The following is a 25,900-nucleotide window of genomic DNA, read 5'->3' as shown; positions in this document are numbered from 1 at the left end:
TGTTTTTCATGACTTTATATGTTCTTCCACACGCACACAGTAGTGAATCCAGCAATTTCAACGGTGCTGGAAAAAAAATTTCTTCACGAGAATTTCATAATACATTAATTGCAATTGATTCCGTAGGCTACTTATATATCAGAACACATTATATCTGCCACGGTTTTCAATTTCAAGGAATTTCCCACTGCACAACTGCAAGAATTCCTGATTTTACGGGCTACTTATATATCAGAACACATTATAACTGTCACGGTTTTCAATTTCAAGGCCTTTCCAACTGCACAACTGCAAGAATTCCTGATGTTACGGGCTTGAGAAAAGTACCTTATTTCTTCTAAAATTTGAGACACCTGGTCTTCTCATTTTAGCCAATTTATATGTAAATCTAGCAGGAATATTGAGTTTCTTTTTTCTCACATGGTTAGACCATTTAATGAACAAACACACTCATATCTTTTACTTTTACTTAAAGAAATGTAATATTCTGCTTTATACACTACTAATATCTGTCCCAAATTTTAGAACAATTAAAGTACTTTAAAATTTCCAGGTTTTTACGCCTTTCCTGGCTCCATACAAAGATTGCTGATGTCAGTTCATGTCTGAACCAATGCAAACTGCATAAATTTCAGCATACTTACTCACTGGTCACTGGCCTGTCACTTGCAATGAGAGTGACGCTGCTGTCGCATCAGCACGAATTTGTTCCCTTTGTAAAATTATTCATTTTTTAAACGATCTTTTCACGATGTTACTCTGCCTTTTTTACTCATTAGTCAATGACTCATGGTATGCCCTCATTTTTACATACTATACTTTCGTGAAAATACTCTCCGGCCGTACCTGGGAAGGTTTGCCAGCAATCTGCAGATAGGTCGTGGGTTTCCTCCCACCATAATGCTGGCCGCCGTTGTTGTTTAAGTGAAATATTCTTGAGTACAGCGTAAAATACCAATCCAAAAAATAAATAAATAAATTCGTTAAAATATAGTCGTAGCGTTGTAGATAATGATAACACTTTTACTGAAAACCACTTTCCGCATGAGATCTGGCGTTCGGATACCACTGATGTCTTTAGTATTACCTACAGGTAACACCTCTGGTGTCTGTAGCTTGAAACATATACAAGTCGTGTTCCATGCTTTCTTACTAAGATTCCTTTTCCACAATTCACTCATCAGTTATGGTAAATAACCAAAACTTTGACCTAAAAGTGGCATTTTTAATAAAATGTCACAAAATAATACTTTTGGTGCTAAAACCTACACTTCCCCCATTAGGACACCATTCGAACTTATGAATAAACCTCAAAACCCTTTTTTAAGACCAATAGAATTCTCAGAATCAGGCAAAATGCGCAACTCAGTCACGAGTGAAAATTTCAAGTCATTTACTGTACATATTATTTGATTTCAAACCATTTATTTATTTATTTGATTGGAGTTTTACGCCGTACTCAAGAACATTTCACTTATACAACCGTGACCAGCACTACGGTGGGAGGAAACCGGGCGGAGCCGGGGTGAAAACCCACGACCATCCGCAGGTTGCTGGGACATACGGCCAGAGACGAAGCCTGCTGAGCGGGAGATTTTTAAACCATCATTTAACTCAAAAATGCACGAATGTACACCAGAAAACCTCAGGACTTACCTCTAATGGGAATGTTGGTTGCTCATTATAAATCCTGACAAAGATTTCTCCCACAATCAACTCTTTAGCGTGAATATCAAACACAAAGTCGGCTCCAAAACTGGGGTCACATTCGCCCTTAAAGAACAGAAACAGATTTATCAGACACAAACTGTATTTCTGACAAGCAAAGAAACAAGTGCATATTCCTATTTGTTAAAAGTCAGTCATCTTGTTTATAATAAAATAATTAGAAAATAATACACAATTTCTGCCCCAAATGAAAGGCAGAAATACTTTTTAATTATTTTTTTTACTGTACTCAAAAATATTTCACTTATGCAATGGCGGCCAGCATTATGGTGAGAGGAAACCGAGCAGAGCCCGGGGGGGGAAACCCACAACCATTCACAGGTTCTTACAGTTTTTTTTACGCAGGAGAAACTCTGATCCATGAATTGATCGGTACTTACAGTTTTGATCATCTTGAGCTGCTCGTCTGTGAGGAACTCCATCAGCTGTGCTCTCGTGGCGTTGTCCCAGATCAGGTACGGGTCCTCCGTGTTACTGTTCAGGATCTTCAACAACTGGCAGAAATAACAAAACCACACAAAAACATCAACTCCGCAACTTTTTGCTTTATACTAATGGTCAAAAGAGCTTCACAACATTTATGTACTTCCTGTAGTTCACCTACAGTTATATGTAAGCCTGTCGAAACATGAAGGCCTCAAAATAATGCTGTTAATGGAAACACTGACTTATTTATTTATTTGATTGGTGTTTTACGCCGTACTCAAAAATATTTCACTTATATGATGGCGACCAGCATTATGGTGGGAGGAAACCCATGACCATCCATGGGTTGCTGACACACACTGAAGTTTTTTTTTTTTTTTATAAGAGAAAATCCACCTATTAAGTGACCATATAAAGTGAATGAATCAATCAACATTGAGCAAATTTGTTTTTAATTTAATGCAATGGTAGTTAAATTTACTGATAGAAGAAAACTAGAGTATTTGGGCAACATTTTTACAATTTTTTATATTGCCATGGCGATGAGCCATGACCCTTGCCCTTTAATACCACAAAGACTGTGATCATGACAATGTGCCATGACCTTTGCCCTTTTGTGATCATGGTGATGTGACATGACCCTTGACCTTACCTCTTGTGACTGCTCATTGGCCAGTTTCCGTGCCAGGTAGGGTGTGAGCATGGCAGACAGGGACTTCTTGATGGTGGGGTTGTCTGGTGTGGAGAGTTCACTGTCCTGGGGGAAATATCCACCCAGCCTGCCACAGGCGCGGATACATAGCCTGGCCAGAATATTTGATACCTCCTGTGATGAGAAAAAAGAGTTTGTTTCACGTTACAGTTGTCATTTATTTGAAATATTTACAGAAATATGTATCTTAAAATGTAATACACACTCTACGGCCTTCACTGGGATGGTGAGCTCACCTATGCCAGACAGAAGATTGCAAAACTTCGGACCAATACATAAAGTACTGAGTTTTGTAATTTACGATAAGTAATATGCACACAAAGCATCAGAGATAAAACAGCCCAATTGTGTCATTGTGCTTTATATGCATGTACAACTTCAGGTCACTACACCCTGTACTTTTTAAGATACCACCCAGGAGTCTCTCACCAATGCGGCCGATGTGAGTTCAAGTCCAGCTCATGCTGGCTTCCTCTGCGGCCGTATAAGTGAAATATTCTTGAGTACGGCGTAAAACACCAATCAAATAAATAAATAAATAAATATAAGCCACATTCATATTTCAGGATGTGTGCCATTACACTCGCCACAACAGAGCAGCTGTTGAGGAAGCAGCTCCTTTTCACTGCCAATGAAATGGCAACATTTCAAAGATACACTCTTTACTTGGCATTTTCAGTGTCTCCATGCTTTTTACTATGTAACTGCGAATGGGGGACCCCACTCGGTTAAAGCATTGGTTGTTGAGCGAAAATTAGCACCCAGCTCCCATAGAATGCAAGATCTTGCTACATTTCCCTTAAAAAATAAAAAAAGACCGCCATCTAAACTGTGAATGCGACTTACACACTTTACATCGATTCATGAATTTTGTAATTTACGGTATTTAATATACACAGCGAATCAATGATGGAACATCCCCCTCCGGTTATTGTGCTCTACATATGTGCAAAACCTGGGCACACTCTAGTGTGATATGGATGGATTTACGGATAGATTCCAATCAATCAGAAATTTCCACTTCTTTTAAGATTTATTTATTTATTTCATTTGATTGGTGTTTTACGCCATACTCAAGACTATTTCACTTATACGACGGTGGCCAGCATTATGGTGGGAGGAAACCGGGCAGAGCCTGGGGAAAACCCACAACCATCCGCAGGTCGCTGACAGACCTTCCCACTTACGTTCTTTTAAGACAAGGGGCATTTAAATTGCCGGACAAACTCACCTGCTGATTGGACTCGTTACTACGCTCCACACCACCTTCCTCTAGAGTATAATCATAGTTGAACAGGTAAAGTAAGAGGTGCCAGAGAACCCCTGCCTGGAAGAGGTGAGTTTGTAGCCAGAAGTCCACGCAGAATGCGCTGACGCATTCAGCGACCACCTGACACAGGCGAGGCACATTCTGAAAATAAATGCAATTCGATTTGTCCTGTTTGCGTCACATGGTTTTACTAATGTTTGTACGTATGGATACTTGGGTTGATACATCAGGCTTAACAATTTTTCATATGACGATAAAGATGTACATGTACTGTCTTGTTGTGGTAGGGCGAGTCCTAAGCTGATTCTAACAAAGTGTAAATCAATATAAACAAATTTCATGTACTATTGTAACAAAAAAAAACCCCCTAAAATATTTACTTTGTAATAAAGTATCCGGCAGACATCTTTGATGATGGAAGGATGCTCCTGAATCTTGTCGCGACATCCCTCAAACTGAGACGCCACCGCGTAACATTTCGTGATGTTTGTGCACACCTGTAATCAAAGCATGGTAATTAATGAACTTAGTTAGTATACCATCAACGTGAGTTATCAGGACTGCTATCGCAGACATAAAGATCTACATGTATTATACTCTGTTAAACACCTGGTGATGTTTGTACACGCTTGTAGTCACCAAATATTAGGGTGAATTATCAAGATTTCCTTCCGAAGATCAACTTTAGCCTGTTACGCATTTTCTTGTTTGATGCTGTACTTAAGAATTTTTTTTTCTCACACGCAGGAGGTCGGATTCATGGGTATAGGAAACCATAGGGCTGGGAAATCCTTAACATCACAGCATTACACCTGATGCAGAAGAAGTGTACTTCTGCCTTATCAATAAATGAAAAATGTCTACATTTATTTATTTGTTGCCTTGACTTCTGCTGTAGTGAAGAATAGTTCACTTGTTTGACGGTGGGAAGCATTACAGTGGGCGGAAACCGGGCACAACCCAGGGGGAAACCCACAACCATCTACAGGTTGCTGGCAGACCGACCATGTCTTATGTGTGCAATATGATACATTCAAGTGGTTCCCTAAAGCAAGGGATACTGAAAAGAAAGAAATTAGAGCTCAACTAAATGCACAAAATGGATCATAATGTTCAAAGAACCCTTACCTGAACAGCCACATCTGATTCTGTACTGGATGCGTTCAGTACATTTACACACCTGGCAAAGGCTTCTTGTAACACCTGAAAAACAGCAAAATTCAACAGCATATCGTACTGAAGTTCATTGAATATCGTAATTCAATGAACTTCATGTAAAACCAAATGTATTCAAGACCAAATGACCCCACAAGTTGTAACGAGGTAACTTTCCGCCCCGTGGGGACTCAGGTCCAAGCTGGACTGACCACTGTTTTCTCGCAGTACACAAGCACCAAGTTACCAGTTTACCCACAAATTGTCATCACAATGGCAGGAATATACGCATGCTTGCTGATTAACATCGTTCTTAACAGTTTTATACCAACGAAGAGTCATCAGGTGTGTGTACATATACTGTGTCTTCTTGTGGCAAGTCCATGCCGCCTTCACTGAAGTATCATGCCAAAGACACCAGACACTGCACATTATACTGACATTGAGGCAACCAGTCATGTTTTCTTGCTTTAACCTCTCAGTGTTGAGTGCCACGTGAGGCAGCAACCAGTACCATTTTTTTTTTAAACTCTCTGGTATGGCCTGACCTTACAATGGCAGGCATGAACAACAACTGACTTAGGCATCTATTACTTTACCAGGGAAAGGTTTCTCATTCGAAACTCCTCTCACCTCTATTCCATTCTCTCTCCTGAGCTCTTCAGCGTTGAGAGCAGAACAGTTAACAGTGTGATATGCGAGCTCGCTGGCCGCGGATAAAAGGGGAGCTGCCTTAGAGAACAGTGAGTCGTCATGGGTCTCCATCTTGATGGTCTTGATTAACATTGGGTACCCGGCGTACTTGTAAGGGCGGAGTTCTGAAAGCAGGACAAAGATGTACAGATATAAATTTTGGCAAGAAATCTGATATACGATGAAATAAGCCTTTAGAACTAAACAGAACCAACATACATCAAGTAACATACATCAAATAACATACATCAAGTAACATACATCAAGTAACACACATCAAATAACATACATCAAATAACATACATCAAGTAACACACATCAAGTAACACACATCAAATAACATACATCAAATAACATACATCAAGTAACATACATCAAGTAACACACATCAAATAACATACATCAAGTAACATACATCAAGTAACACACATCAAATAACATACATCAAGTAACATACATCAAGTAACACACATCAAATAACATACATCAAGTAACATACATCAAGTAACACACATCAAATAACATACATCAAGTAACATACAGGTAAGTACTATTCAGGTTCTATACTTTCGTTATTGTACATACAGTAACTGATCCAAATTTCACCAAAAAAGGCTATTTTCAGAGGCATACACACCTTTCCAAGATTAATAGAACCTTCAAAATCAGGAAAAACGTGCGAACTTTTTTGATCACAAGACAAACTTTCAAGTTGGGTCATTTATTGTAATTTAACCAATCATCTTCGACTGAGAAGTTCAACATACTACACACCTTATTAGAAAAGAACAAATTCTTTTGATACCTTGATGAGTTGAGCTTAGGTTTCCGAGATTTTATAGAAAAGGCTTCTTTGAAGTTACCATATTTAGAGTTACTGGGGCTATGCCACAGATTTTGCGCAAAAAATCGATATTTCCTAATCAAATCAAACTTTCTCTATTTACTGAGAATAGCTCCATAAGCTTTCAGAAATTATCAGTTCCTGTACTACGCATAATGTTAAAATGATTCTAAATTCTGAAAAAGGTATGAACCGACTCGTACTATAAATTCTGAAAGTAACATGTGGCTGATATTTTGTCATGGTAATTATTCGGGCTATTCTAAAATAATAGCAAAAAATTCAACTGGATTTGCAATGATCGCTATTTTGCGGACAATTTCCGGTATTGGTACTTTGACTACTGTAAATCTTCAACCTTTCCAGCCACTAAAGTTCTTTTTTCAGTGGAATTTATGAATACACGTATGATGAAAATGATGCTTAAAATGACTTGCTTGTGTTAATAAAGACGCAAGCTTCATAAATTTGAGCAAATTATTTCTCTAAACCCCATGGTTCTTTTAGAAAATATTGGTTGAACAGGTTGAAGAATAAGGGTATAATGGTTTAGATCAAAACTGACCTTGACTTGGATTATTATCACATGCATTCATTTCTAAAATAAAACACTTTTTTTAATGCCGTAAAATACTCTTTTCGGTTCTTAAGCTTACAAGGCAGGGTATGATCCTTCCAAAACAACCAAACCTCAATACACCTGTCTATGATCATTAGAACTCTCAGAACCAGGAAAAACATTCAACCTTAAGTCCTGGGTGAACTTTAGGCCATTTACGGTACGTCCAACTTAGTCCTAGGCGAAACTTTAGGCCATTTACAGTACGTCCAACTTAGTTCTGGGTGAACTTTAGGTCATCAACAGTACGTCCAACTTAATCCTGGGCGAAACTTTAGGCCATTTACGGTAAGTCCAACTTGGGCCTGGGCGAAACTTTAGGCCATTTACGGTACGTCCAACTTAGTCCTGCGCGAAACTTTAGGTCACTTACGGTAATAATCCAGTGTTCTTTCTTACCTTCTTGATATCTGCTGAAGAGGATGGATTGAGCCTTCAGGATCAGGACTATGTTTGCTGGATCTGGGCCATGCGTCACTTTGCTTTTGCTGCACAGAAACTCATATGCTTTGTTAACCTGCTCAAAGATATCCTGAAACCGATCAAAATAATGATGATCAAAATAATGATGAAAATAATGATGATCAAAATAAATTAATGATGATCAAAATAATTCAAAGCACATTAGCTGTGTTATATATAGTCTATGGATATTTAAAAATATTTGGGGGGGGGGGGTTTGATCAAGTAACAAAAACTGGTAGGTAAGATTGAAAACATAAAAAAAAGTGTCAATCAAGTGCAATTGAAAAATATTTAATCTGAATGGGTTCTTTAAATTTCAAGATATCAAAACAATCGAATCTTAATCTCAAATGGTAAAGTTTCATTTGATTTCATATTATTTCTGTCCAATCAAGATTTAGCTGCAACAAGAGCTGTTGTGCCTTGCATCCTATCTTCCAACAACGACAATATTATCGTTAAACAATGGCAGTAACCATAACGAGGGCGCCCAGTGGAAATGGAAAACAAATGAGGCCCTGACAACGGACACATGACAGTATAGGTAATGTCGCAGTTTGAATCCTGATTGTGATTTATTTATTTACTTATTTGATTGGTGTTTTACGCTGAAAGCGACGTTTCAGTATAAATACTAATACCGTTTTCAAGTATAATGAACAACCACAGCAACTCTACACATAGGCACATAAGTGAATAGTGTCAGCACATAGAAGACAAGGATTAAGGGATTAACACAAATGCTAGGGCTGTTAATTATGCTTGAAAACGGTATAGTTTTCAATACTGAAATGTCGCTACCAAATAAACAGAAGTTGTTATCCATATATCTCGCCATGTTATCCAACTCAACTTCTAAATGTCTCTCAAAGATGTTAAAATGGAAACTGTGACACCACCTTTAGATATTCCTTAACATTTGACACCAGAATCTGAAAATTCAAATTTTTGACAACAAATGCTGCCCATGTTCGCTAGGCTTTAGTCTTGTCAAAATAGTTTTCTTCTTTTTGTTACTTACACGTCCTTCAGGGTTTTTATCTGGGTGATATTTCTGGGCCAGGCGGAAGTAAGCCTTTCGGATTTTGCCTTCGTCATGGCTGAAAACACAAATCAAATAAATAACTCTTTACTTTTTGTTTCAGTTTAGACTGTAACTTAGCACCATACTCAATAATCATTCACTTATACAATAGGGATCGCTATATTTTTGGTGAGGAAACCAGGCTGCCCAGAGTACACCACACAACTTAATTATTGACTTCACAACTACTTGGTGGGTAGCTCAGTAGCCATGCCAGTATGGCGCAATGACCCAGGAGCCTCTCACTAATGTGGTTGCTGGGAGTTCAAGTCCAACTCATGCTGGCTTCTTCTCTGGGAAGGTCTGCCAAGAGCCTCAGGATGGTCGTGGGTTTCTGCCCGGGCTCTGCCTGGTTTTCTTCCACCATAATGCTGATCACGAACGTATAAGTGAAATATTCTTTAGTGCGGTGTAAAACACAAATCAAATAAGTAAATAAATGTACAATAGTGGTCACTACATTTATCACCAAACCATGATTGTTTACTTCATAACTACTGAAAACTGACATGGTTCTGTTTTAATGATTCAGGATGACTTCTATGTTCATTTTTTATTTTACTGTTCTGGGAATTCAAAGAAATTTTTTCACAAACTTTTTTTATTTTATTTATTTATTTGATTGGTGTTTTACGCTGTACTCAAGACTATTTCACTTTTATGTCGCTGACTAGCATTATGGTGGGAGGAAACTGGACAGAGCCCGAGGGAAACCCACAACCATCAACAGGTTGCTGGCAGACCTTCCCACGTATGGCTGGAGGGGAAGCCAGCATGAGCTGGATTTGAACTCACAGCAACCACAATGGTAAAGGGCTATTTCATTTCAAGATATCGTACAAGTTGCATTTTCCAGAATTTTTGTTTGTTTTGAACTCTAATTAGCATGTTATCAGCTACTCTTATTTCAGATAAAAAAGGAATGCAATGCAAAATACATAATATTTTTATTACAGATCTTATTTCCATATTGCCCTACCCTCCGACACCCTTGTCGAGTTTCAGGACTTCCAAGGCTTCCTCTATCGACATTGTTGGAGGCTTCTTTTCCACTTCCTTTTTCCAGGCATCCAAAATATCTTTCAATAACCTCACCTATGGACACAAAGAAATATTAATTGAATAATATTCAAAACTTGGCCACATATCACAAAAATTCTATTAACTTCTGCAGAAAACTTACGGTAACTTACAGAATGCCGAGTAACAAGCCTAACCATGAAAAAACTTTTTATGTGTAATTTGCCACCAGAAATTCTGAACTCGTCTTTTATTCACTATAAACAAAAAAGCTTACTGTGTTTAGCCAAAAAGTTTGTTCTTGACCAAATTACTCATTCTTACTAATACTCAGAGTTCTATTCATTTAAGAGAGGTGTAAAATTTGGAAGGAAAGATTCTACTGGAAAAATGTCAGTTTCAGCGATGAAAATGCTATTTTATGACAATTATTTGCTTCTACAAATCCCCTTTTTTGGGGCCAAATTGTAGATCATTTACTTATTGGGCCAGTATGATAGGTTTCCGGGTCTTTGATTGGCTAGCTGAAATGCTCATTAGGTTCATCACTAGCTAACAATCAAGACAGTTACCTTGCATTTGATTGGTAACAGAAAAGCTCACCTGTTTATTTGATTAGTCAACAAGAAAGCTGAATTAACATTTGATTGGTCCAATGGAGAAACTTACCGGATCTTTGATTGGCCAATCCGGGAAGCGTGTGACATCACAGAGGTGCTTCAGATAATAAATATTACAGAAGAGTTCATTCTCCAGCTGTGGGTAGCTGATCATGGGGATGGGGCAGTACTGGTACAGTGCTCTTGTGTTGCTCATCAAGCGAGGTGAAAAGTCCGCCAGGTGCGACGCAGTCTTCTCAATCATCATGCGTCTATTGGAAACAACATATTTGACAAATGATTCTCTTCATTTTTTCATTTAATCAGTTTCATTTGAATGGTATTTAATGTCATACTGAAGAACTTCAGACTTGGCGATGGCTGTCAGTATTATAAATGGATGTAAACTGAGTCACTGGAGAAAACCAAAGATCTTTGGCAAGTTACTGAGGAACTTTCTCACGTGACCTACGGATATTGGTTGAAGACAAGCGAGCAAAACATGTACATCATATCACTGACCACTTATTGTCACCAGGCCCAACAAGTAATGAAACTGATGTACTCACTGATAATTTGTGCAAAAACAACATCAGTTATTCGGTTTCCATTTTCTCTGATTAGAACAGAAAACCTCAAGAATCATTCAAAGAAGCAAAGCAAATCTTTTCAACCACTAAAAGCAGTTTTTTTCAGATGAATTTATTCATACCATGATTATGAAAATGACGCTAAAACAATCTGTCAGTGTTATTAACGATGCAAGCTTTGTCAAACTGTGTTAAAATGTTAAAAATTATGGGTTGCTGAGGCGGGCCTTCATATCTCACATTATAGTTTCAAGCCTTATATGCAAACATTTCACTAACACAAACATGAGGATACTTTTATAAAATTCCACTGACACATGACAGTTATTTCAGTGTCGGAGGTTCGATACATATTGATGTATTCTCTGATGATGATAGCAGCTACATGAGAGGCTTTCTGATTCACAGTTGCCAGTAAGACTGACAGACAGAGCAAGACTCCGAACACGCAACTCGACAGTGTATGTGTTTATTTATATACCAAACTGTCATTTAACACCACGCTCGAGAAGTTTTCACTTACAGTTTTTTTGCAGGAAGAAACCACGGTAAATTTCTCGTGAACACTCATCAGTGTAACGTACCCTAGATGACCTAAAATTTCGCCCCAAAAAGTGCACTTTTAGAGGAAAATAAATGTCACACAAATTATTATGTTTGGTACTGATACTTTTTCCAGTAGAATATCATCCCATGTTCCAAACAAACCTGAAAACACCATTCTGAAATCATTGATTTCTCAGAATTGGGCAAAATGGGCAAGTTGGTCCTGGATGAAATTTTAGGTCATTTAGGGTAATCTTGGTGAGGGGCAAATAGTCTGTGGTCTCCCAGTACCCCATCAGCCAGTGCAAAGCTCACACAATCTACAGCTTTACTGGTCTGTGGTCTCCCAGTACCCCGTCAGCCAGTGCAAAGCTCACACAATCTAAAGCTTTACAGGTTTGTGGTCTCCCAGTATCCCATCAGCCAGTGCAAAGCTCACACAATCTAAAGCTTTGCTGGTCTGTGGTCTCCCATCAGCCAGTGCAAAGCTCACACAATCTACAACTTTACAGGTTTGTGGTCTCCCAGTACCCCATCAGCCAGTGCAAAGCTCACACAATCTAAAGCTTTACAGGTTTGTGGTCTCCCAGTACCCCATCAGCCAATGCAAAGCTCACACAATCTACAACTTTACAGGTTTGTGGTCTCCCAGTATCGCATCAGCCAGTGCAAAGATCACACAATCTAGACCTTTACAGGTTTGTGGTCTCCCAGTATCCCATCAGCCAATGCAAAGCTCACACAATCTACAACTTTACAGGTTTGTGGTCTCCCAGTATCGCATCAGCCAGTGCAAAGCTCACACAATCTAAAGCTTTACAGGCTTGTGGTCTCCCAGTATCGCATCAGCCAGTGCAAAGATCACACAATCTAAAGCTTTACAGGTTTGTGGTCTCCCAGTACCCCATCAGCCAGTGCAAAGCTCACACAATCTAAAGCTTTACTGGTCTGTGGTCTCCCAGTACCCCATCAGCCAGTGCAAAGCTCACACAATCTACAACTTTACAGGTTTGTGGTCTCCCAGTACCTCGTCAGTCAGTGCAAAGCTCACACAATCTAAAGCTTTACAGGTTTGTGGTCTCCCAGTACCTCATCAGCCAGTGCAAAGCTCACACAATCTAAAGCTTTACAGTCTTGTGGTCTCCCAGTACCCCATCAGCCAGTGCAAAGCTCACACAATCTACAGCTTTACAGGTTTGTGGTCTCCCAGTACCCCATCAGCCAGTGCAAAGCTCACACAATCTAAAGCTTTACAGGCTTGTGGTCTCCCAGTACCCCATCAGCCAGTGCAAAGCTCACACAATCTAAAGCTTTACAGGCTTGTGGTCTCCCAGTACCCCATCAGCCAATGCAAAGCTCAAACAATCTAAAGCTTTACAGGTTTGTGGTCTCCCAGTACCCATCAGCCAGTGCAAAGCTCACACAATCTAAAGCTTAACAGGCTTGTGTCAGCCAATCACTTCATGATTGGTCAAAATCCCTCACCTCATTTCTGTGTTCCAGATGGCCTCAGGCGTATCAAACTCTCCCAGGAAAATTTCAGCGAATTTTTCGGCCGAGTAGTTTTCCAGGTAGCAGACCATAGCCTCGGGCAGCATGTGGCCTAGGACGCTCCGAACCATGATATCAGAGTTGCTGGACTGCCAACAGTGAGCATACAAACAAACATCACTGATCAGAATATTGGATTTCTACTGTGAAATTAAAGAGAATCTCCAGATGTGTATGACATTCAGGCTATAATGTACTGGACACACACCTGTACAAACAACAACGACATAGAATAATATACTGAGCTTAATTTATTTATTTATTTGATTGGTGTTTCATGCTATACCCAAGAATATTTCACTTATAAGACCGCATTATGGTGGGAGGAAACCGGGCAGAGACCGGGGGAACCTACAACCATCCGCAGGTTGCTGCCAGACCTTCCCACATACAGCGGGAGAGGAAGCCAGCATGAGCTTGACTTGAACTCACAGCGACCGCGTTGGCTGAGCCTAATTTATTAGGAGAATGGATTATTTTACTTGGAAACCCAAATGTCATCAAAAATTTGGCTGCTGTAAATTCCCTGCGTAAACACAAAGAATTTTTCAATGTATATATCCTTCTAATCTGGCGATGAAGACAAAAAGTAAACAACTCTTATAACTCTAAGTGAATCGGACATCTCCAAAAAGTTTACAGGCAGACACCACCACACATACATGTACTACAACTTGTCATTTCTACTGATCAAATAAACCTAAAAATTGGTGTAAAGCTTACAGTACAAGCATAAGATGTGTTTATTTATTTGGCCACAAGATAGAATGTCCTGTTTCTGGAGACAAGTGAAACGGGAACTAAGTGAAAGTGAAAGTGAAGAAGACGAAGGGAGACAACTTCTATTCTGACTGGAGGGAAGGCACATGAAAATGCAGGACATGGGGAGTAGCTCACCTCTTCAGAGCGAAAAGCTTGTTTCAGGTGGGTGTACTTGAGGAAACGAGCCACAGGGACCACATTTGACCCGGTGTACATCATGATAAAGAAGAAGACACCTGTCAGGTAGAGACGCGAAATGTTCGGGTTATCCTGCATGATGTTGTACAGCAAGGTCGCGACCTTCTCCACCAATACTGGGTCAAAGGTCAAGAGCAGCTGAAAATACAGAAGTTTACAGAATAAGTTCACAAACTGCATTTCAAAGCTTCAATGTAAAACACTCATATACTTGATGTCTTATTTATTTATTCAATTGTTACCCAACCCCACACTCAAAAAAACTTCTCGCTTTTATTATAGCAGCTATTTTCATCGGTGGAGGTAACCAGAGTGCCTGGGGTCGTCTTCAATGCATGTTATAGCACTGTTTACTGCTTACTGCCATAATGGCTACATGAACAGTGAAAGTTGAGAAACTCCTAAATTAACCCTGTCCACGGTTGGGATTCAAATCACACTTTCTGTGCTCTACTGACTGAAAGACAAGTGTCTTATCCACTTAGCAAATGCTTCAAACCTGGACTGCTTGATGATTTCACCTACACTCAAGATTACTGTCTCTTATACAGAACTGATACACAATATACCAGATACGACCTAAAATTTCGAGCACAAAAGTGCATTTTTGAGGCAAATAAATTTCACAAAATATTATTTTTGGTGCTGAAACTTACAATTTTCCAGTAGAATATCATCCCACATTCTAAGCAAACCTCAAAACACATTCCTAAACATACTAGAACTCTCAGAATCAGGAAAAATGGCCAAGTCAGTCATGAACAAAATTCTTAGACTAGAATAAAAAAAATTCTCATCAAGTTTGCATGACAGAAGGTGTTTTGAGTAATTATAGATCAGTCACCTCTAATAAAATGCAACTCAGACTACTGCATTTTTTTAAAATCTAATTCTGCTTCAGCCATGATGGTAGGATGTGTTTAATTTGCTACTATTTAGGTACTTACATGAACTGTTAGAATAAAATCCTAACAGAGGTAAACTGACAAGAGGTCTTACTTCATCGCTTACGTGTGACAATTGGCCAGCTGTCACACTGTCGTCGCTGCTCTGGTTTTTTCTCTCTCCATGCTGCACATCTCAATTATTTTATACTCTTTTTTTAGCGTCAGTTTTATGGCTGTTATTGATTTATTTATTTACAAGACTGATCCACATACTTGGACAAGACATTTGTAGATTCCTTGGCTACCACTGTTCCTGTCAGGCCATGGTAACGACAAGCCACTACCAGGGCTCCTGGGAACTTCACACAATCTCACATGTGTTCAAATCCACGTCTTCAAACAACGTGGTATGCAAATCTGTACATTACGTGTCAGTAACTGGCCAACATTACCCCACAAGTGTTGTTCAAGTAAGATACCTCCGATATGTACCTGGTGTAAGAGTTTTCAAAGTGAAAAAAATCTAGAGGTGAAAAATTCTTGAATATGGCGTTAAGTACCCATCAAATATGAATATTGTTTTATTACAGTTTTGTTATATCAATGTCACAATCAGTGTTCATGACAATGAAATGAAAGTCTTTTGATGAACGGTTGTCCAGATTGTTCGAGGTCATTTTTCAAACCATGTGTATGCACAAACTCCTCAGAGGTGTGAACATTTACTTAGGATAATGAAACGAGACATTTCATTTCAAAATAACTGTTGGGCCAATCATAGGTCACATTAAATATAAGCAGTTTACGCTCACCGATGCAAGAAACCATTTTCATGTTAGTTAGCAACACAGACGATCAGTTAGGGACAGATTTTCCTGTAAATAAAATAAACTTATCTATTTGCGACCATCTGAAAGCTCACTGCACTTGACAAATTTTGAAATTATCATTCCCCTGCTGTTTACGTGGTGACGAAGAATTCACTCCCCTGAATTTACGTTTAGGAGACTGACAAGTGTAACACCCGGTTAAATCGTCTCTTATGTCGTGGCCTCAAAGCAGCTAAACTCTCCACTTGGCTGTGGCAAGAACAATGCTTGAACCAGATAAGCCAATGAAATCTGAGGAGAAGCATTTCAGTGCGTATAGTACCTGTACTAAGTGTGGCAGACAGACCGCATCAGACAAAATCCTCTTGACTCGGGGAAGTGGACGCACGATTGCACCGTCAACATCTCTGCAACATGACCATCATTACATGTCATTCTTTTCACAACATTCAGATACTAAAATCAGAGAAAAATCAGGACATTTTATACAACTACAGGGAGCAGTAAGTACAAATCCTCTTTCAAGCCATAAAACATTGTACATTTACAAGAAATATGGCCATTTTACTGATTGGAGAAATTCGCCACTTCCATCCAAAGACAGACCAGTGGCTGGCCAACAGTGCACTACTGGCTAGTCCCTTGGGGGCTGTTTCTCAAATGGGTTGTAATGTTACACCGATCACAAATGCCAAGGCGACCTATGCCATCAGTATGCAACGTCATGGTGATTAGGCCGGAGTAACGTTACGACCCCTTTAAGAAACAGTCCCCAGAGCTCTTTTAGTAAATGAAACATGTTTGACCTCACACAACAAGTTTACAGATTGGAGAAATTTGCCAATTCTATCCACTGGCAGACCACAGAGTGGCTACAAGCGCACTACTGGCTTGTCCCAGAGCACTGTAAGCAATGCAACATGTTTTCCATGTCATGTACCCAATAACTTATGGCATACACACCTAAATTCACCACAGTGTCACAAGTTGCAAGAAGAACATCTGCCTGTACTACATTGTCTTCGCAGGGAATCAGATGTAAACTAACACATTTTCCACACCTGATGGTGGGACGCTCAGTATGTAGGAAACTTTGTACTGCTTAAATGATACAGTATTGGGTCACATCACAAATTTTTTTTTTATGGGCACGTCTGAATGATGATTTCAGACAACTCATATCCCACGATAAATGTGAAAAAGCTTGTTTGTGAACTGTATCGGAGTGGTCACAACAACGAAATCTGCACACAAAACTTTCTGGCTTCAGATAAAATCAGACAATATCTGGAGCAGTTATGAAAAATCAAAGAGATCATTAAATATGGAAAAACTTGTGCACAGATCTGACTGATATATACTTGGTGCAGTTATAGCATAGATTAATTAAATGAATTTAATTTGATTGGTGTTTAACGCCGCACTCAAAAATATTTAACTTATACAACAGCGGCCTGCATTATGGTGGGGGGAAACCGGGCAAAGCCAGGGGGGAAACCCACGACCATCCACAGGATGCAGACAGACCTTCTTATGTACTGCCATAGAGGAAGCCAGCATGAGCTGGACTTGAACTCACAGCGGTTATAGCATAGAAGTCACTGCGTGAAAAACAGAGACAGACAGACAGACAGACAGACAGACGGATACAAATACCCCTCACTTTTAGTCTGATTTATGTATTTATTTCACTGGTGTTTTACGCTGTACTCAAGAATATTTCACGTATACGACGGTGGCCAGCATTAGGGTGGGTGGAAACCGGGCACAGCCCGGGGGAAACCCATGACCATCCGCATGCTGCTGTCAGACCTTCCCACTTACGGCCGGAGAGGAAGCCAGCATGAGCTGAACTTGAACTCACAGCGACTCTTTTAGTCTGATCATGAGACAGAAAAGATTAATCCGTACCTGCTTGGGTAGAACTCTGTCATCTTGTTGAGCATGTTGAGGATGAGTGTGGCCAGGTCTGACTCGTTCATGACTGCTTGACCAGTGGCCAGTATCGTCCACTTGAGCTGCGGAACGGCCTGCATGGGTCGCCAGCCGTCCATACCCTGTGCCCAGCACCGTGTCTTGGCATGGACTGTACCCTCCTTATAGAAATCCTTCATCTGCAAAAATTAAAAACAAATGAAACAATTGTTAAATTGATAGTCTAATGTAGTACTCGACATCAAGAAATTATTCATGTGGAACGTGTATCATTTGTATTTTGATCTGATTTGACTGGTGTTTTACGCCACTCAAGAATTTATTTATTTATTTATTTGATTGGTGTTTTATGCCGTACTCAAGAATATTTCACTTATACGACGGTGGCCAGCATTAGGGTGGGTGGAAACCGGACAGAGCCCAGGGGAAACCCATGACCATCCGCAGGTTGCTGTCAGACCTTCCCACCCATGGCCAGAGAGGAAGCCAGCATGAGCTGGATTTGATCTTACAGCGACCGCACTGATGAGAGACTGCTGGGTCATCACGCAGCACTAGCGCGCTAACAAACTGAGCCACGGAGGCCCCGCCACACTCAAGAAAACTTTAATAATACAACGGTGGCCAGCAATATGGCGAGAGGAAACCGAACAGAGCCCAGGGGGAAACCATTGCCATCCGCAGGTTGCCTGCAGACCTTTCCACGTACGGCTGGAGCGTGTATGATTTGCAGTGAAAATATTTAATTATACAGATCAATTTAATTAAGTTGTATTCAACAAAAGCACAAAAACCCGTTGTGATTCGAATCAATCAATATAAATTCTGACTTCTATAATTTGTCAACCTTTTCGCATGTCTGCCAGGTGTTTTTATTCAAGCATATCTGGTATCATTATTCTGTGTTGATTGAAAAAATTGTACTTTTTGTGAAGCCCTGAAATTAGTGAATCCAACTATTGTAGTTTTTTCTCCAAAATCACATTATGAATATGTATAAAAGTTGCTCTTTCATGTGAAAAACGTTGAGGAATTAGAGGAATCTTAATCCGTCCAGCTTTGTCACATGAGCTATATGTGCTCTGGAACCCGAACTTTCTTTACGAATAGGGACGCACTTAATTACCTCCCTTGATGTTACTCTCTTGTTTAAAAGGTGCGTACATATGCACAGTTTTGTCATAGAGGGCCTTTGATTTCATAATCATGCGACTACCACAGATAAATAGAAGTCCTGCCAGATTCAATACGTCAGTTTAGGTGTGACTGCAAACAATTTCTTGGGCTTCAATCAGGGTAAACTGACTATGATCAAAACATCATGACGAATCTCAGAGGTCAGGGCTTTGTTTTGACTGTGTCTTTCTCCTTTTCCTGTTCATCTGTATCTCTCGTTCACGCACAATGTATAATTGTTCTTATTCATAAGAAGCTACATATCAATTTGGAATTAAAAAAACAAAAACACAAAAAAATGGACTGACCTCATCAAAGCTGTATGGCCCCAACCTCTCTTTGTCCTTGTTACCAAAATACCACTCCTTCTCGCTCTCACGCTTCATGTCTGGTGACGCCTCGATCACATTGGTCTGGAAGAACAACGAAAGAGGCCTCAATCACATTTGTGTGAAACAACAACAGTGCCGAATATCAACAGAATGAATGAATGAATGCTTGAGGTTTAACGTTGTACTTAACAATTTTTCGGTCAAAAGAAGACGGGGAGTCATTAGATGTGTGTATATAGACTGTGTCTTTCTGTGGCAGGGCGAGTCCATGTCGCCAAAGTGCTGCCATCACTTAAAGCACATGCCGAAGACACCAGACACGACACCCTACCCAGTCACCAACCAGTCCTGTTCCCTGCTCTAACCCTCAGTGCTGACTGCCGCAACAAGTACCATTTTTAGTCTTTGGTATGACCAGTCCCGGGTTTGATCCCAGACCTCCCAACTTTGAGGCAGACGCTCTAACCATTAGGCCACCGAAGAGGTAAACATCATACTGGCATGAAACAACAATATTTCATTGGAAGAAGAATCTTGATTTTCCGAAGTAAGCAACATCATAATTAAGTATAAAGGCATCCCAAATATTACCTTTAAGAGGTCACAATCACAAACCTTACCTGTAATGGAACAGTGGCTCTCGTCGTGTGTAGATGAGCCAGGGTTAACAAGTCCACCAGTGTCTTAATACCATTGGCATTCATAATTTCTTTCACGTTTTTCTGAAATTCACAAAATTATACAAATTATACAAAAGAGTGAGTGAGTGAGTGCTTGGGGTTTAACGTTGTACTCAACAATTTTTCAGTCATATGACGACGAAGGAATCCTTAGGGTGCATGTACGTGTAATGTGCCTCCTTGTAGCAGGACGGATTTCCACCGCTCTTTCATCTAGTGCTGCTTCACTGAGACGACTTACCGAAGGCAAGTAAGCCGCCCCGCCCGAGCCATTATACTGATACAGGTCAACCAGTCGTTGCACTATCCCCTTCATGCTGAACGCCAAGCGAGGAAGTTACAACTTCCTCTTTTAAAGTCTTAGGTGTGACTCGATCAAGGATTGATCCTGGATCTACCAGTCCGACAAATTATACAAAAGAATACACAACTTTTACACATCAACTATGTTCATTCAAATGTCACTGTCAGTTACTCAGAACGAGATTTCTATGCAATATCCTTAATATTCTGATATTTCAAACATATGCTTAATATTATTTATTTTCTTGTAAAACTAAAACCTGACAACTCTGAACAAAGGTGTAGAAGCCTTAAAAATATGAAAATATGTAAAACGTATATACATTTATGTTTAAATAAAAACCCATCATAAAATAAGATCAGCATAGATACTTTCACTGAGGTTGTCACCCTAACTGTTTGGTCACAAATGCTGAAAAAATGATCTTACTCCACATACATCTTTCATAATTTATGACTGACAAGTTAGAAAAAGGTTTAATACCAAAAATTGTTTTATTTATTTATTTGACTGGAGTTTTCACTGTACTCAAGTATACTTCACCTATACAAAGGCAGCCAGCATTATGGTGTGAGGAAACCGGGCAGAGCCCGGGGAAAAACCATGACCAGCCAGAGTTTGGTGCCCGAAGTACAGAAACTTTCTCCACTTAAATTGTATCCACTGAACTGTTTAACACACAGGAGAAGTTTCTGCTTATGACACACAGTCCAGTCGTTTATTTATTTATCTCAATGGTTTTTTACACCATACTATATGCAGGATTATTTCACTTAAATGACTGCAGCCAGCATTATGGTGGGAAGAAACCGGACAGAGCCCGCAGGTTGCTGGCACACCACGTATGCACACAGAGCAGTTAACAAAGCAGACTTACCGGGTGTAAGATGAGTTTGTTGAGGAAATGTACAAGTCTATCTCTCTCCAGTTTGTCTGAGCACTGAAAACATGGCATTAGTTATGATTACTTTATGGATCAAAGAAAGCTAAAAAGATCCATTACGATGACGGAGCCAAATAAATGTTTGTCATGTTTTAACTTTATTTGTAACAAATAAGGTGCACCAATTTAAAATGGTTGGTTTACGGGCAGAATAAATCTTTTTGCAATGTCGAAAGAGGTTATAAAAAAAAAAAAGAAGAAAAACAAAAAAAAGAAAGCTTTGAAAAGCAATAATATTGGTGTCACCTACCCATGACCAAGTTTATTAGGGGTTCAAACCATTCAGGTTTGAATCCCTCTTGTAGGGGTTCAACTCAGGCTTGAATCCCTGTTGTAGGAGTTCAAACTCAGGCTTGAATCCCACTTGTAGGGGTTCAAACCATTCAGGCTTGAATCCCTCTTGTAGGGGTTCAAACCATTCAGGCTTGAATCCCTCTTGTAGAGGTTCAAACCATTCAGGCTTGAATCCCTCTTGTAGGGGTTCAAACCATTCAGGCTTGAATCCCTCTTGTAGGGGTTCAAACCATTCAGGCTTGAATCCCTCTTGTAGGGGTTCAAACCATTCAGGCTTGAATCCCTCTTGTAGGGGTTCAAACCATTCAGGCTTGAATCCCTCTTGTAGGGGTTCAAACCATTCAGGCTTGAATCCCTCTTGTAGGGGTTCAAACCATTCAGGCTTGAATCCCTCTTGTAGGGGTTCAAACCATTCAGGCTTGAATCCCTCTTGTAGGGGTTCAAACCATTCAGGCTTGAATCCCTCTTGTAGGAGTTCAAACTCAGGCTTGAATCCCTCTTGTAGGAGTTCAAACTCAGGCTTGAATCCTTCTTGTAGGGGTTCAAACCATTCAGGCTTGAATCCCTGTTGCATTCGTTTGGATTATTATTATTATTATTCTTTGCAATACTTTGAGACACTTTATGAGAAAATGACAAATGGTACCTAACTGAAACTTCAGTATGGTTTAGGAAAGGATCTGAAGTTGTGCTTTTTAGCTGATGGAAGCATTTCTAATCAACAATCGAAAAATTGTCCCCCATATTTGTTGGTTACGTGACACAAAACTGACACAAGTCATGTACAGCTGTAAATCTCAAAAATCCTAAATGGGTGGGGCTACATATGTACTGTATGTTTTGTGAAACTCTCTGAGCTGTCTTCATAAATACAAAATGTACATGGCTTCAAAGTTTGACAAAAGACTAATTCACTATATTTTGGCACATTTTTTATGAGTATATGTTATATATAAATTTATAATGCATAAACAATCTATTCATGTCCAGGATGAATATAGAAATACTGTAAGTATGCCACCCGTCGCAAATTGTGGCTGTGAAGTTGAGAAAAGCAGTTAATTCCCCCATATTTGCAAGTCACGTGACGGAAAACTGTCATAGCTCTAAAGCTGAAAACTGCCGTGTAAAAAGGGATATAAATATGCTGAAAATCGCTAAACCATGTTAAACACAGGAGATGCCCTCCTTCAAATATTGGCCACAGGCTGATTTACTATATTTGGCACATTTACATGTACACGCTATGAAGCGTACTGATGGCTAGGAATATATGGTAAGTTGGTTATGTATCAACGCATAAAGACACCACTCAATTAACTGGGAGCGACACCCAATACCGGCTTGAACTTTGGCCTCGCTGTTTGAGCAGCTATATTTTCTGTTATTTCTACTTCTGACAGGTATAGATGTCAACCGTCTAGACCACTCGACCAACAGGTTTTCCACAAAAATAGAAGGTAGTTAACCGGTAGACTTTACAGCGAATTGTACTTCCAATGACTCTACGTTTTGAGCATGCTTAACTACATGTATGCAGAGTTACCTACCCTTTCCAGCATGCCTACGATGTAGCGTGTGTCATTGAAGGCCCCTATTTCCTCGTGGCATCGACCGTAGACGATTGTCATGGCCTGCAGACACATACACTTCATGTTGGTCTTGGAGGTCAGCAGAAATCGATGGTATAAATCGTTGAAGAATTCATACCTGTGAAGGATTAAAGATCTTCAGATTATTTCTTCACTACAAGTATTAGACTACCTCGTAAATGTTTAAATTTATTTATTTATTTGATTGGTGTTTTACGCCGTACTCAAGAATACATTCACTTATACGACGACATCCAGCATTATGGTGGGTGGAAACCGGGCAGAGCCCGAGGGAAACCCACGACCATCCGCAGATTGCTGACAGACCTTCCCACATACGGCCGGAGAGGAAGCCAGCATTAGCTGGACATGAACTCACAGTGACCGCATTGATGAGAGACTCCTGGGTCATTATGTTGCGCTAGTGCGCTAACCAACTGAGCCATGGAGGCCCTGTAAATGTTTAAAAAGAAATCCGTTTATTTCACCTAAAGTTTAACACTTTACATGCAACACATTTTGTTCAATTCTCATTCATTCAACTGCCTTAAAGGCCCACTTTTATAGGGAAGTTTTACTATTTCTTCCGCTTCTGGAGCGGTAGATCCAGGGACAATCCTGGGTCGAGCCACACCTTTAAAAGAGGAAGTTGTAACTTCCTCGCTGGGCGTTCAGCATGAAAGGGATAGTGCAACGACTGGTTGACCTGTATCAGTATAACGGCTAAGGCAGGGCAGCTAACTTGCTTTCGATAAGGCATCTCAGTGAAGCAGCACAAGATAAAAGAGCGGTGGAAAGCAGGCACACTGCATGCACTCTAAGGATTCCTTCATCATCGTATGACTGAAAAATTGTTAAGAAGGTGGTGTGTAGAAGGGACTCACGACTATCCAACTGGCAACAGATCTTCTCAAGAACAACCAGAGAGCATGTCTGTTCTTCAGAACATTTAACATCAACTTACGATTTTTTGATGGCGCTGGTTTCTTCTGACTCTGTGTCCTCTTCTAACAACAGCCTGAGATAATAATCCCCTGAAATATTAGTAATAATTTATAATTTTACACTTCCAGGATATATATTCGTCAAAATCCCTTGAAATGTCAGACAGTTTACATTTTCAGACCATGAAAAATTTCCTTTAGTTCACATGCACCTAAAATACCCATCACAGTTTATATACTGTGATTAAAAACAATTACATGGTAAAACAAATATGGTCATGCAGCAACCTGCGGATGGTCGTGGGTTTCCCCCGGGCTCTGCCCAGTTTTTGCCCACCATAATGCTGGCCAACATCGTATAAGTGAAATATTCTTGAGTACGGCGTAAAACACCAATCAAATAAATAAATAAATACATAAATCAAAACAATTGTTTCTGATCACATCATCCTACTATCACCTTCAAAACTCTTTTATATTTATATATTTATTTATTTGATTGATGTTTTACGACGTACTCAAGAATATTTCACTTATACGACAGCAACAAGCATTATGGTGGGCGGAAACTGGGAAAAGCCCGGTGAACACCCACGACCATCCGCATGTTGCTGGAAGGCCTTCCCACGTACAAAACTGTTTTATAAAATCAACATAAATTATGTGACAAGCACAATCTCAAATAATAGGTTAAATACAGTTTTATCATTTATATAAAGGCGAAATGTCAGGATTTTATTCATGATAAACGTGATATCTCACCGGCTATAGAGTTAGATATCACTTTTGATATTACACATCCTGATGCCATGACGTCACATAGCGTGATATCTTCTCACTGGCTAGAGTTTGATATCATTTTCATTATTACAGACCCCGAAGCCATGATATCACAAAGAAACATTTTGCTTTATGACCTTCCAAACCCAGCTTAGTATAATACAAGTTTAGTCAACTTCAACATTTCTTACGTCACGCCACAAGACATGACGTTATACAAGACGTCATGTGCGACGTCACTCTTCATACACAAGCCTGTGAAGGCCTGCAGCTAAACACATTACTTAAATACATTCAAATACACAAAATTAGGACAATGTCAAAAATATAAATAATAAATAGAATATTGCACAGTAAAGGTTGAATATCATAAATACTTTTCTCATGACAGGTGGAAATGTTAACCAACTCAACGCCTCATTCGAAGCTACCTGGGTTATCATTTTTATCTCTCACTCGAAAAATATTTATAATACTCAACCTTCACTGTGCTATACCCTCTGTATATTATACACAGCTATAAGATAACAAAAACAATCTCTTATTCCTACCTCCTACCTATTTATAATTTGACCTCACCCACCTATTTTGATTTCCTCAGCGAGACAGTTGTACGGGACCTCAAACTCTTGGTGGTTCCAGGCGATGATGTGAGTTGCTCCCAGCTCACGGTCGACCATGAACGCCCGGATTTCATTCTCTAGAGCGTCTCGCAACTCTTCTCTTGTCTACAATAATCGGTCAGATAGCCAGTGTGATTTATTCTCAAATTTGATTTATTTGATTTATTTATTTGATTTATTTATTTGATTGGTGTTTTACGCCATACTCAAGAATATTTCACTTATACGACGGCGGCCAGTATTACGGTGGGAGAAAACCGGGCAGAGGGGAAACCCACAACCATCTGCAGGTTGCTGTCAGACCTTCCCACATACGGC

At 39.7% G+C, this 25,900-nt stretch overlaps 1 protein-coding gene across 3 annotated transcripts in view; it reads right to left on the bottom strand.

The window, feature by feature from the left end:
• Nucleotides 1-25,900, bottom strand: part of LOC135464591 (dnaJ homolog subfamily C member 13-like) — a 71,860-nt gene that overhangs the window by 16,665 nt on the left and 29,295 nt on the right. For all 3 annotated transcript variants that reach the window (XM_064742031.1, XM_064742032.1, XM_064742033.1), the window contains exons 24-44: nucleotides 25,543-25,687; nucleotides 24,200-24,269; nucleotides 23,194-23,353; nucleotides 21,284-21,346; nucleotides 20,043-20,144; nucleotides 19,399-19,503; nucleotides 17,891-18,093; nucleotides 16,302-16,386; nucleotides 14,200-14,400; nucleotides 13,237-13,391; nucleotides 10,686-10,887; nucleotides 9,976-10,091; nucleotides 8,934-9,012; nucleotides 7,847-7,979; nucleotides 5,925-6,109; nucleotides 5,265-5,339; nucleotides 4,517-4,633; nucleotides 4,098-4,277; nucleotides 2,807-2,980; nucleotides 2,109-2,222; nucleotides 1,657-1,773 (exon numbers count right to left, since the gene is read on the bottom strand). In XM_064742031.1, coding sequence (XP_064598101.1) covers nucleotides 1,657-1,773; nucleotides 2,109-2,222; nucleotides 2,807-2,980; nucleotides 4,098-4,277; nucleotides 4,517-4,633; nucleotides 5,265-5,339; nucleotides 5,925-6,109; nucleotides 7,847-7,979; nucleotides 8,934-9,012; nucleotides 9,976-10,091; nucleotides 10,686-10,887; nucleotides 13,237-13,391; nucleotides 14,200-14,400; nucleotides 16,302-16,386; nucleotides 17,891-18,093; nucleotides 19,399-19,503; nucleotides 20,043-20,144; nucleotides 21,284-21,346; nucleotides 23,194-23,353; nucleotides 24,200-24,269; nucleotides 25,543-25,687 — 2,781 coding nt within the window. The remainder of the gene's footprint in view (nucleotides 1-1,656; nucleotides 1,774-2,108; nucleotides 2,223-2,806; nucleotides 2,981-4,097; nucleotides 4,278-4,516; nucleotides 4,634-5,264; nucleotides 5,340-5,924; nucleotides 6,110-7,846; nucleotides 7,980-8,933; nucleotides 9,013-9,975; nucleotides 10,092-10,685; nucleotides 10,888-13,236; nucleotides 13,392-14,199; nucleotides 14,401-16,301; nucleotides 16,387-17,890; nucleotides 18,094-19,398; nucleotides 19,504-20,042; nucleotides 20,145-21,283; nucleotides 21,347-23,193; nucleotides 23,354-24,199; nucleotides 24,270-25,542; nucleotides 25,688-25,900) is intronic.

Source organism: Liolophura sinensis, chromosome 4 (assembly GCF_032854445.1).
Source record: "Liolophura sinensis isolate JHLJ2023 chromosome 4, CUHK_Ljap_v2, whole genome shotgun sequence".
NCBI classification, from domain to species: domain Eukaryota; kingdom Metazoa; phylum Mollusca; class Polyplacophora; order Chitonida; family Chitonidae; genus Liolophura; species Liolophura sinensis.
Note: the sequence above shows the minus strand (reverse complement) of the source record. Positions and strands in the feature narration are given on the sequence as shown.